The sequence below is a fragment of the Bos grunniens genome, chromosome 7 (genome assembly GCF_055505025.1).
Source record: "Bos grunniens cultivar Pamir isolate PY7600 chromosome 7, Bosgru_T2T1.0, whole genome shotgun sequence".
Lineage (NCBI taxonomy): Eukaryota > Metazoa > Chordata > Mammalia > Artiodactyla > Bovidae > Bos > Bos grunniens.
In genome coordinates this window covers 20,774,564-20,787,584 of record NC_141171.1, presented here as the reverse complement: position 1 = coordinate 20,787,584, position 13,021 = coordinate 20,774,564, and the positions used below count along the sequence as shown (strand labels likewise).

Here is a 13,021-nt window from a genome sequence, read left to right as displayed (position 1 = left end):
GACATTCTTATTCCCATCATGCTCATGAGAAACTTCAGAGTCGTTTGTTAAATCAATCAACAAACATGTGTGGAAAGCCTAGTGTGGACCAGACACTGCTCCAGGCCCAGAAGTTCAACAGGGAACCAAACAGAGAAAACCCCTGGCCTTGTGTTAATATCTGCACCCATGTCTGTAGATGAGTGAGCAGAAGCATACAAAAGCCCTGTTAAATTTATTGAGCACCTATGACATGCCAGGCCTCCTCCTCGGCAGAAGGAATACAGGATGGAGAACAGATTTCTTGGCTTCTCTGAGATCAGTGGATAAAACGAGATTGTAGCTTGAAAATCATGAAATTGTGTGTGTACAAAGAGGCTTTGCGGGGGGCAATTATGGAGATTAGAGGGAATCTACTTATTTGGGGTGTCTGAGAGAAACCTCTTGGAGGAGGTTGACACACGAAGGATAAAGATGGGGAGTCATGGGAAGAGGAAGGGAGATTCTAAGGATAAAGGATAAAGATACATGTGTATGTTGTGAAAATGTTAGTTGCTCAGTCATGTCTGACTCTTTGCAACCCCATGGGCTGTAGCTCACTGACTCCTCTGACCATGGAATTCTCCAAGCCAGAATATTGGAGTGGGTTGCCATTCCCTTCTCCAGGGGAATCTTCCTGACCCAGGATCGAACCCAGGTCTTCCGCACTGCAGGCAGATTCTTACTGTCTGAGCCACCAGGGAAGCTGGGGTATAAGTATACTATGGTTCCCTATTGCCATCAAGAAAAAACCCAAATTCCTTCCTCTTCCCGCAAAGCCCTGCACAAACCCCCTCCCCACCCTCCCATCCCTCATCCCAACTCACATCACTTTCACCCTCTTTCATTCCCCTCCAGCTACAAGGGCTTCTCCTGCTGTTCTCCAAGGAACCCAGTAGGATCCTACCCCAGGGCCTTTGCACTTCCTGCTCCCTTTCCCTGGAATGCTGTTCCCTTGCTTCTCATTATTCAGGTCTCAGCACCAACATCAACTCCTTGGAAAGGCCCTTCCTAGCCACCCACTTAAGCAATATTCACCCACCCACTCCACCATGTTATTCTCGAACACTGCATCTTGTACTCTCTCTTGCTCTCTTGGCCCTATCAGAGTTTGTTTTGACATGATTGTGTTTCTTTGTGGGTTGTTCCACTCATTCTTCTCCCTCACTCGGCCATGTTGGGACAGAACCTGTCTTAGTGCCTGCAGAACCTGGCACACAGTAAGTACTCAATAAATGAACAGGCAGGGGCGTGAGAAGAAAGAGTGGATCCAGCTAAAGGCAGACATCACTGACCGCACTCCTGCTGGGGAATTCTAAAAAACAGAGAGTGCCAGCATTCCATGACGCCAAAAGTTCATCAGTCCAAGTTTGGGGGCATCTGTGCAGTCCTAATTCCAAAACCTTTCCAGGAGGTAGCTTACCTCCCTGGGAAGACAAAAGCTCCCCACTCTGGGCCACTTCTTCATTCTCTACTGCTTCCACCTCCTGAAGTCCAACGGCTCCTTCTTGACCCTCACCTCGGACCTATGCACAGAGTGGACTTCACCCTCCCAGCCCCCATGCCCTCCCGACATGCTGGACCTCCTTCTTCTCTGAGGCTGGTCTCTTTCCTCCTAGCCTAGTCATCTGAATGTCACCTTCGCCCACACCTCTGGCTGCCCAGGCTCTGAGCCACCATGTTCTCTTAGAGGCTTCAGGCATCACCTTCATGAAGATGGCTCTAAGCTCTGGCTCCACCCCGGTCCCTACCCTGAGGCCCAGCCCTGTGGGTAGAGTCCCCACTAATGGATGTCCCCCAGGCCACTAGATGCAGCAGCTTTCCCCAGACCTGTCTGTCACCTGGTCAGACCCCAATCACCTTGATCCTCCAAGATCCTAGAGCATCATCCTAGTCTCTTCTCATCTCTTCACCTACCACGCAACCTTGCTTCCCATCCCCGCACCCCTTGCCTGCATCAGCCCTCCTTCTTCTCCCGTCTGGACCTCAAGCCACCTTCTCACTCTGAGTACGTTTCACTCTTGTCACTTTCTGAGTCTGGCCTGCCCTCACTTAAAGCTACCCCATGGCTTCCTATTGCCCTTGGGACAAAGTCCCAGATCTTCAGGCTAGCATCAGATGCCCTGCACCACCTGGTCTAAGCCAGCTTTACCTCCCCCTCCATCAGTTGAAACACTCTGCTCAGGCCACACCAGCCAGATTACCTCATCTGTGCTCTTTCTTACCTCTAGGCCTTTGTTTTGTTATTATCTCTTTCTGAAATCCCCTCCCACTCCTTTTCTGCCTGGAGAAAATCCATTCCTTCAAAGTTCAACCCAAAAGGCACCTCCTCCAGGCAGCTTCTCCAAAAGGCATCTCCCACTACACACAAAATTGGCAGGTTCATATTTATTCTCTAACCACCTCCTCATGGGGAAGATGCTGGGGCCTTGGTGAGGGCCAGCCCCAGGCTTGCTTAGGAAGCTCCAAGGGGCAGAGGGCATGAGACAGAGCTGAGGACACCCTGCAAGTCCACATGAGCAGTGCCAGGACAAAGGAGTACCCAGAGGAGGAACAGGAGCTTTGCCTGGTGAGTTCAGAGAAGGCTTCCTGGAGGAAGGAACCTTTACCCATCAGTCTTCAGATCCCTCAGCCAGGCACACTCCACATGGGAGGGTAAATACAGATTTGTGGATTGCCTGAGAAGCCACAAAACCACACACACACACACACACACACACTACAAGTCAGTGTGTATAATTTGCCAGGAAGGAGGAGATGGTTTGTTCTGAGAAGAAGCAACCCCAGCTTTGGGAGCAGCAGCTTTGAGAGTTTGGGGAGGCTCAGCAGAGAGCAGTCTGTGACCTGGGTGGAGAAGACGGTGGGGGGGACCCCTAGGCGGCCGATTACTTGATAACTCGCTGAAATGCCACATCCGGCCAGACAGGGAGGCAGGGAAAGGACTGCCAGGCATGAGTTACAGCCTGGGCAGTCTAGCACAACCTTCTCACTTCACTAGAAAGGCTTTCCTCATCTAACTCATTTGCCATCCAGGGCTTCACGCCCCACCCCTCTGGGTCTCAGTTTCCCCATCTACAAAACCCTGGGAGAAAGGCAACGTTGGGGAATGGGACTTAGCTTTTGACCTCTTCCCTCCCACTGCACAGAAAGACTCAGCCCCGGTTCCTGGCTGGGTTTTTATGATGTGGATGTGGTGTGTGTTTTTTTTTTTTAAAGGAAAAAGCTGAGAAGCAGCACTGGGACCCGGTATTGCTCAGACCACCTTAAATCAGCCTCGCCGCCCCAGCTACTGTGGAAATTCCTTTCTCTGCGGTGGTTGGCTGGGAGCGCCAGCCAATCCGCCTGCGGCGCTCCCACATGGGTCCGTGACGTCACAATGGGAAACGACCAATGGGGATCAGAGATCTGGCAACCAATGGCAGAAAGTGCTAGGATTGGCTGGGCCAATCGGAAGGCGGCAAGGCGCTCCCAGCAGGGTATGGAGAGTGTGCCTCCCCTCCCTGAGAGAAGCCTGAGATCCATGTGGACGCCTGATTCTAGCCCCGGTTTGGCTTTCGGGGGGGTACTCCAGCTCGGTTAGTATCCAAAAAGCGCGGGGAGAAGCGAGCCACCTCCTAAGCCTGGCTGGTCTTCCCTTAAAAAGAAGAGTTCCGTAGTCCAACATACTACCTTGCAAAAAGCCTGGCCAGCTGGCTGGGCCGACTAGCGCTTTTAGCCCTATTTCACAGATGGGTAAACTGAGGTAGAGATGTCAAGTCACTCCAGACGCCTAGGGAAGAACTGAGACTCTCACCCAAGCCCGGAGTCTCCCAGCGCGGCTCAGTTTCTCCCATCAGGTCGGATGGGAAGGGATGGGCCCAGGTGTAGGCGAAGGGAGAGGGTCGCTGGTCCCCATGACTCGGTTTCCCCGGGCGCGAATGGGAGAGGAGACGGGAGCAGGGATTCTCAGAAAGACTACGAGCCCCAGAAGCTCCTGCGCGGCGCCCGCCCGGGCTGTCAATCAAAGTAACGTGGGTCCCTCTCCGGCCCGCGCTCCCCCGCCCGCCGCCTCTCTCCTGCCAGCTCCTGCTCCCTCCCCGCCGGCTCCGGGCCCGGCGCGGTATAATTACAGCCCATTGATCCGACCCGGGCCGGGAAAGCGGCTCCCTCGGGGAGGCCAAGCCTTTGGCTTCCGACTTCGCCAACCTCTGCCTACCGCCCCCCTAGCCGAGCTGCTGGGCCACCAGCCAGGCCTGCCCCCTCCCGCTGGCCAGGGCTTTCGGGTGACCTCTGAGCCTCCGTTCCCGCCACGGTTGGCTGTGAGCCCCCCTCAGAAAAATTACACACGTTTCCTTCCACCCATGAACACAGGGAGCCTTCATGCCCTGTTCTAGCGCCCTGCCCTCTACCTCCTCATGTGACCTAGGGACATTTGAGCGCCTCTCTCTAGGCCAGTTTTCTCACCTGTATAGTGAGACGGTTGCACAAGATTTATTCTTGAAACCAATGCTTTTTGCTGCTCCCAAGCTTGCAGCCAGGGCTAGGCCATGCAGGAGGGGTTCCCAAGTTTGGAGAAGTGGGAGGAGACCAAGCACAAGACTCAGCCCCCTGAGAGTGGTCTGGGCTGAGGAGAAGGGAGGACCTGGGGTGGAGATGGGGGTGAAGGCAGAGCCAGGAGTGAGGTGCCTACATGGAAAGTTGGAAAGGCATGCTAGGTGTCTGGTGGGGTGTTTAAGCTGAGGTTCTGCAGGGTACATAGGAGTTGCCTCATTTGAACTGTGCCTTTATATAACCCTAACCCAACATGGAAGAGGAAAGATGGGGCAACTTTAAACCCTGCCCTGGGATTGAGGAGCCTTGAGGTCTGACCTCTTGCCTTACTGAGTGGGCCTCTGAACACTCTCTGGCTGTGAAGCTGAAACAGGGAGTGAACGCAGCATGAGTATATCACTCTGCCTACTTTCACAAGGGTCTGTAAAATCCCCTTCGGCCCTGGTTAATGGGAGACAGGGGAGACAGCAGCCAGTGGCAGGAGGCACTGCTATTGGCTGAGGGCTCCAAACTCCAGCCTCCCCCTGGGCAAGAACTGGACTGCAAAGGGGAAAAAGAAGAAAGGACTTTTGGGAGTCCAGGATGGACCTGGACTCAGTGGGTATTCTCATCTGGAAAAGGAGATTGATAACAGAATCTTCAAATAAGTTCAGGCCTATAAAGTACTTAAAATGCTTCATAGTAGGGACTTCCCTGGTGGTCCAGTGGCTAAGACTCCAGGTGCCCAATGCAGGGGGCCTGAGTTTGATCCCTGTTCAGGGAACTAGACTCCATGTGCTGCAACTAAAGATCCCATATGCCTCAACTAACACCTGGCACAACCAAAGAAATAAATATTTTTTAAAAATTCATAGTAAATGCTCTAAACAGGGTAGCCATTTACACTTCCTTTATGCCCCAAAGGGCCCTTCTCTACCCAGCCTCATTTCACACCCAACAGCTGGGCTATGCACTCATTTTTCACTTTTCCCACATCTTTGATCACCCATGAAAATGTGAATCCAATCTCACCCTTCCCTCTGCTCAAGAATCTTCCCTAGCTCCCCATCACCCTCAGAATGAAATGCAAACTCCCCACCTCTGTCTACAAGATCTGATCCCCCATCACTTTTCTTCTCTCCTCATCACTCACTCCCCTCAGGCCTCCTCCCTGTTCTCCAACACTGCAGGCATGATGATCCTGCCTCAGGGCCTTTGCACAAACTGTTTCTTTTGCCTGGACCATGACTGGCTCATCTCAAGCTTAGATTAAACATCACCACTGAGGGAGGCCTGGCCTGGCCAGCCTGGCTCTAGCTGGCCCCAACCCCCCTACCTGGTCAGCTTCTCTCATTTTATTTCCTTTGGAAGCCTAGTCACTCTCTGAACATTTACAGCTTCTTCTTTAAAAAAAAAAATTTTGGCCATCTCTCTTGGCATGTGGGATCTCAGTTCCCCAGCCAGGGATTGAACCCATGCCCCTGCAGTGGAAGCGCGGAGTCTTAACCTCTGCACTGCCAGAGAAGTCCTGAATGCTCACAATTTATTTGTTTAATGTTTATGGTCTGTCCAGGCCCAACCGCACCTGTTCCACATGTGTTGGGAAGCTTAGGGGTAGAGCCTCTCCCAGGTCATTTGACATGTGGGACAGAGTCCCAGAGCCCCTGCCAACCTATCCAGTGCTAACCCTGCCAGTAAGGCACCTCTGCAACCTGAAGGTCTGGGTTCAAATCCTACCTTGGCTACTTACTCCTGTGACTCTGTAAAATGGGGATAATGCCAGATATTTTCTCATCAGTGTCACAGAATCAAAGTTTGACAGATGAAACAGCTTCAGTTATTATGATGTCAGGGTGTGCAACTGGGGCAAACAGGGTTGGAGCTCACACTCAAAAGGTATCCCCCCCCTTTTTTTTTTTTTTTGCCAAACCTCAGGGCATATGAAACTTCCCTGGCTAGGGACCAAACCCGTGGCCCCTGCAGTGGAAGTGGAGTCTTAACCATTAGACCATCAGGGAAGCCCAAGGCATCCCCTATTTTTAAAACCCAGGGGTTTCCTGGTCAATGTATCTATCCTAGACCCCACATCACCAAACTCACCCTCCTACCCCACCCCATGCCAAGCCTTGACCTCACCCTCTGGACTTTGCCACGTGGCATCTCTGTGAATTCTACTTCCATCTCTCCCCTGGGGAGGGTGCTCCTTGCTGGACCTGAGACTCCCCCAGCCCCCCTGCACTGCACAGGTGTGAGTGGAACACTGTATCCAATATGTATCTCCCTCTCCAACTTCTGATGTGCAGCGAGTCGTTTTATCCTCCCTGGGCCTCAGTTTGCTTATCTGGAAAAGGGGGTTTGTCCTTGGTAATGGTTCTCAAGACATTGATTACTCTGGGCTAGCTGCTTTATTCACTTGACCTTGTGTCTGATGCTCACAGCTGCCCTGCAAAGTAGGGGATGAGACCCTGCAGTTGACCAGGCTGAACTGCCTCCAGGCTTCTGCCCTGGACTCCCTTTACCTGGAACACCTCCCCCCACCCCATCCCCTGTATGCAGGCTCCTGTAGTTATCCAGGTCTCAGCTCAAATGTCACCTCCTTGGAGAGACCTCCCCCCATCTCCTGGCTTAAGTAGCCTCCTGTCATTCTCTGTCCCCTACTGGATTTTTCTCCCCAGCACCTGACTGTTCTCGGAAATTATCTTATTCACGGGTTTATTTGTTGTCTGTCTTCTCTACATGCTGTAGGTTCCACTAGGGGCAAAGAGGGGTGCTGTCCTGAGTCCAGGGCAGCCACCACAGAGTCTAGCACACAGCAGGTGCCCAATAAATCCCGGTTGCCGGTGGGTGGTGGGTCTCGCTTGGGAGTGGGGAGGAAAGAGATGGAGGCGGCCAGGCCCAGAGACGCCGAGGGACCTGTCCAAGGTCACACAGTAGGCGGCGCTCGGGGTGAGCGCTCGGTGGCTGTGGTCCTGGGTCCCTGGAGCCAGCCCTCCTGCGTGCTGGGTGGCCGCCCGCTTGTCCCCCCGCGCCGCCGCGGCCGAGGAACCACGGGTAACCCCGCAGGCCGGACCGACGCGTCACCCAACTGGCCAGGTCAGGCCCAGCAGGGGACGCGGAGCGAGGGTACCGCCCCTCCCCCGCCTGGGAGGCGGGAAGCCCAGAGGGGAGGGGGAGGAGGAAACGGAGGGGACAAAGCGGGAGGAGGGGCGGGGGAAGAGGAGAGGGTGAAGGGGGCGGAGGGGCGGAGGGGCGGAGGGGCGGAGGGGGAGGAGGACGCGAAGAGGCGGAGGGTCAAGGGCGGGGAGAGGCGGGCTTCTTGGCCTGGCAGGCGCCCAGCAACCGGGCCCAGGGGCCCTGGGTGGGTGGGAGAGGTTTGTAGGGGGAGCTGGAGGCGGGGAGGACCAGCGAGGTCGACTGAGAGGCGGGGATGGCTGTGAAAGAGCACAGTAGGAGGGAGTGTTCGAGGGGGAGGAGAGAGAGATCAAGAAAGACCTTGAAGGACCGCGGAAGAGAGAGACCTAGACCCGGAGGTACCCGGAGGCAGAGGAGGTGCAGAGATAGTCGGAGAAGGGCAGACCCCGCGAGAGCTCTGCAGAGCAGAGTGCTTGGGCGTTTGGCAGGGCCTTGGGGTACAGGCAGCTCCCTCCTGCAGCCCCTAAAGTCAGAAAATACCTAAATTCCATGCGGGCCTCGTCCTGGGGTCCTGCCTCTGTCTCCCCTCCAGACTGGCCCCTCTGCGACAACAGTAGATCCTACTCATCATGGGTGTGGCTGCACCCCTCCTCTGCTCCAACACCTTCCATGGCTCCCGGAAGCCCTGGCTGTCCGACAGGACGCATCCTGCAGGGCTGGCCTAGGCCCGCCCATCCCGCTGGCTCCTTTGCCATCTCACTTTCTTCCTACATCTTCCCTGAACACCTGCTGTGCGCCAGGCAGGAGTCCAAGCCCTAGGGATTCAGGAGTGACCCAAACAGACCCAGTCCCTCTTGTTGAACTCATCTCCGGTGTGGGGAAAAGCAGAGGACGGAATATTTGTTGACCTAAGTTGTTCACAGCGATCAATGCTGTAAAGATAAAGCCAGCGAGCAGGAGAGAGGGGGTGGTGGTGATGGCCGGAGTGCAGTGGCTGTGGGGACAGTGTGTCCCACCATGCAGAGGGTTGCCCAGAGGTGGCACCGGGCTCAGTCACCCTCAGACTGGAAAACGATGCCGATTAGAATGAAGGCCCCGAGCAAGGGGAAGGGCCAGAGCTCTGCCCACCTGCGCTGGGTCCAGGCTAAGATGTGTGTCTTTCAGCATCCTGGTTCTCTGCTATGTGCCCCTACTTGACGCCTCAGTAGGGGTGTCACTTGACGCCTCCGGCCTCAGTTTCTTTATCTGTAAAATGGTCCTTCCTTCACCGGGCATGTTCAAGAATTGTTTGAGAACTGCAGCTGAAGCCCTGAGCCAAGGTCAGAGCATAATAGATGTTCAGTGGATGGCAGCCATCCATGATTTCTGTTATCCTTATGATCTGCATTGCTTTCCCAATTCTTTCTGGTACTGCCTAGTGGGGCCGAGAGCTCTGCCAGCCAGCCAGCAAAGGGCAGGAGACCGGCTGTGGCCCTGTCTTGTCTTGTGACTTTTGACAACTTCCTGCCCTTCCTCAGGCATCAGTTTTCCTGTCTGTACAATGGGGTGAGCATGTGGGGTGGTCATGCCCAGGTCCCTGATTCCACATCACTGCAGGTGCTTTTTGTTTCTCCCCCAAGTCTAATCTAAGTTCAAGGTGCAAACTCCAGACTCTGGAAGGAAGAAGGCCACGTAAATATTTCAGGCAGCAGATGTACCTGGCCAGCCTGGAATGTGAATGTTTAATGTCACATCCTCATTTACAGGATGCTTTTTTTCCTGGGCTGGCTGGAAAATCTGTTAGCCCTTGACCCCTCCTCAGCCTGGGAGGCCGAATCAGGAGGAGGAGGTGAGCCTGGCTCTGGGAGACTGGGGTGCAGGAGGGTACTGGGTCAGCCTCTTGTTACTGGGGCCTGTGGGAGGACATGATTGTATGCACAGGAACATCATGGTTTAGACAGAGTCAGGGACTTGCATACCTTGAAGCACAGGGATCCTCGCTGCTGGAAAGACCCTTAAAAAGGGGGAGAGGGTAGAAAAGGGGAGTCCCAGAAGGGCCTAGGGTCTGGGGGTGGGGTGGGGTAGTCAGAACAGTTGGGTTTACCAAAACTTGTGCCCCCGCAGCCCCCTCTGGGGTCTCTCTGCCCCTCCCCCTTGCCTCCCTCCCCCTCTTCTGATGCTCCTTCACTCCCCGCCTTCCTCCCCTCCCCCACATCCCCACTTCTTTCCTTCTCCCTCCTTTCCCTAACCCCCCTCCTTCCTCCTGCCTCTCCCTTCTCTCCCCTTCCCCCCTCCCTCTCTTCATCCTCCCTCCCCCCCCTCCCCGCCTTCCTTCCTCCCTCCTTTCCCCCTCCTCCCCTCCACCCTCCCCACCGCCCCCTCCTCTCCTTCCTCCCGCCTCATTAGGCGCGGCCGCGGCGCGGGGCCCATTAGCAGATCAATTAGCCGAGGTCGCCGGCGGCGCGGTCGTTAAGCGCGGGAGGCCGCGGCGGGGAGGGGGCCCTGGAGACCGCACCTCCGTCCGCCCCGGCTTCCCGGCTGCGATTGCCTCTCCTCTCCCGCCCCAAGACCCTCTGGTCACGCGCCCCACAGCAGACTCCAGGGCCCTCGCTTTACCGTTCCCAGCCCTATGGGCGGGATGGGGGAGCTTCAAGGCCCAGAGGGACACCCCAGGTCACAACCGTGGTGTCCGTGACTGGGCAAGGCCCCTTTTTCTTTGGAGCAGACCCTCCCCCCCCCCCCCCAAAAAACGCCCTTCATCTGCCAGCAACATCAGTAATAGTACTAATAATATCAGCTGACTTCTCTTGAGCCCTTGCAGGCTTTCTGCTAATCCTCGGAACAATTTCCCAGAAGCAGATCAGACAAGTGACTTCACTTTCCTCCCTGCCTCGGTTTCTATCCACACACCCGCTGACCCATTTTGTGTTTTCCCAACACATGTGTCTATCTGGCCACAAGGGTGGGGACTTAAGTCTTTCCTTTTCCTTCCCTGCTGTCCACAGGGCTCAGAGTAGGAGCTCAATATGTTTTTTTTTTTTTTTTAAAGGAAGAATGAATGAATGGGTGAGGCTGTGCTAAAGCACTTTCTCCGGAGTCCATGATAGGATCTTCATGACAGCCGTGTGATTAAACCCATTTCACAGATAGGGAAAACCAAGACCCAGAGCAGTGAAGCTGCTTGCTTGCTCGAATCACCTTGCTGTGAGAGGAAGCCCAGGCTGGAGACTCTCTGTCCAGAACCATTATGGGATGTATTAGTAACAGCTGCTTTTCCCATCCCAATTGAAATTTTCATAGTACCAGGGAAACTTGCTTTGTGAGGGAAGGTCAGAAAAATGACTTCTGGAGGTTTTGGGGGATTAGAACCCAGGGGAGGGGGGAAAAATAATCACTGTTCCAGAACAGCATGTGCAATGGTCTCTATTCAAGGAAAGGCAAAATGTTTCAACCTGGCTCCAGCCTGCTGAGGAGGAATAATTAGAATGGTGGGTAGCAGATCCTCAGGGTGTCCTGGGCCTAGAATTTATTCCTAGGGTCACAGAGGCCAAAGATAATCTATTCTTTAAAACATTTTTTAAAATTTTGAGGAAAAAAAAAAAAAAAAGATAGCCCCCTGCCGGGATTTACCTGGCAGTCCAGTGGTTAAGACTCCATACTCCTAATGCAGGGGTTCCATCCCACTGCCTGGGAACTAGATCCTGCCTGCCACATGGCAAAAAGATAAAAATTGTGAAGTAGAACACACAGAAGAGTGCCCAGATTATAAATGCCCAGATTATCATTTGATCACTTATCACAAAATGAATACGCTTGTGTAATCAGCCCCCAAGCTTGCATAGTGGGTAGAGTCTGCTTGGGTAGCCCCATGACATGTGCAACTATATAGGTCACTTGGGGCTGTTCTTGATATAAATGGAATCACGTAGCATCTCTCTTTTGTACTTGGCTCCTTCAGTGTTGTGTGTGTGTGCTGCAGGTGTTGAGTGAGGTGGTTTCTGGTTCTTTTTCTGACTGCATAGTATTCCATGGGCAGCTGGCATCACAAAGTACCCTTCTGCCCTTTGATGGACAGCTGGTGGTTTCCAGTTTGGGGCAATAATGATTTGTTACAGCTGCTCTAAACACTCTGGTGGCATGTCTGTTGCATGGATCTAACATTGAAATCCAGGGGGATTGCTGGGTGCTAAGCAGTCTTTTGGAGGCAGATGTTAACAGTTTATATTCTCCAAGTCACAGAGATGAGTTTTGGGTTTTTCTGCTGTTGTTGTTGCAGCATGTGGGATATAGTTTCCCGACCAAGGATTGAACCCTGGCCCCCTGCATTGGGAACACAGAGTCTTAACCACTGGATGACTGGGGAAGTCCCTGCATTAACATATGAGGATACATGTTAACCAGGGAGTGAGTGGCTATGAGGATACGTGTTAACCAGGGAGTGAGTGGTCTCATTACATTGATTTTTGCACGTGATTTCACTGTAGTGGGGGAGGAGGTGGGGTACAGAAGGAGGGTCCCCCTGTCCCCTCTACACCTTCTTTCTCTCCTGAGGGACAGAAGACATTTTCTCTGAAGTTGGCTGTCCATCACCACCCCTTCCCTCGTTCCCTGTGCCCTTGGCTGCCTGGAAAGCCACTGGATCAGGCAGATAGTTGAGAATTCCTTGGTCTCCTCATGCTCCCAGTCCCTTGAGAGTGAGAGCTCTATGCCAAGAAGCCCTGACAAGATCTTGCAAGATGGAAGATATTGCAGTCAAAATGACAGCTCTCACTCTCCAACCGGCTCCCTGCCCTCAGCCCCATATCCTGGCTGGGGAGACTGATGTTCTCTTGAAGTGCCAGGTGCCCCAGGGAACCACCTTTCCTCCTGGCTCCCCCTCCCCAGGTGGTCCAGCTTGGATGCAGGGGCATGAAGGCAGGCTCCAAGTGGTCCTTGGAGAGTTGAGGTCCAGCCAGGAATCAGTTCCCTGATTTGGAAGAAGCCATGTGTGTGTGCGTGCAGTGACTGCTTGTGGTCTTAACATGTCTCTTAAGGGTAAAGAATTTCACTTAGGAACCATCTGGCCTGAGGCTCAGAAACCAGTCCCACCACTTATGCTCAGTGACCCCTTAGCTTTTTTGAGTCCTTTTGCCTACCTGTCAAAACAGCTGACCAGACCTCAAACACCTAGGCTTTGCTGTGTGACCTCGAGCCTCCATCTGACCATCTCTGGGCTAGAGACTGCGTTCAGGAGCTAAATTATATTTACAAGCTGGACTCAGGACTTTTCATATCCAGTCCCATAACAGAAGAGGGGGCTCAGGCTTGAAGGAGGCCCCCCTCCTCCCCTGGGAAGGGGGTCACCGCAGGGCAGCCCACAACACAGAGGCAGAAACACAGCAAC

General features: G+C 53.9%; 1 protein-coding gene across 2 annotated transcripts in view; it reads right to left on the bottom strand.

The window, feature by feature from the left end:
• Positions 1-8,349, bottom strand: part of TLE2 (TLE family member 2, transcriptional corepressor) — a 29,543-nt gene extending 21,194 nt beyond the window's left edge. The window contains exon 1 of one of the 2 annotated variants that reach the window (XM_086410237.1): positions 8,200-8,349. In XM_086410237.1, the coding sequence (XP_086266363.1) occupies positions 8,200-8,290 (91 nt within the window). In that variant the 5' untranslated portion in view covers positions 8,291-8,349. The remainder of the gene's footprint in view (positions 1-8,199) is intronic. The other variant, XM_086410238.1, reaches the window with a different exon arrangement.
• Between the last annotated feature and the right edge of the window lie 4,672 nt (positions 8,350-13,021).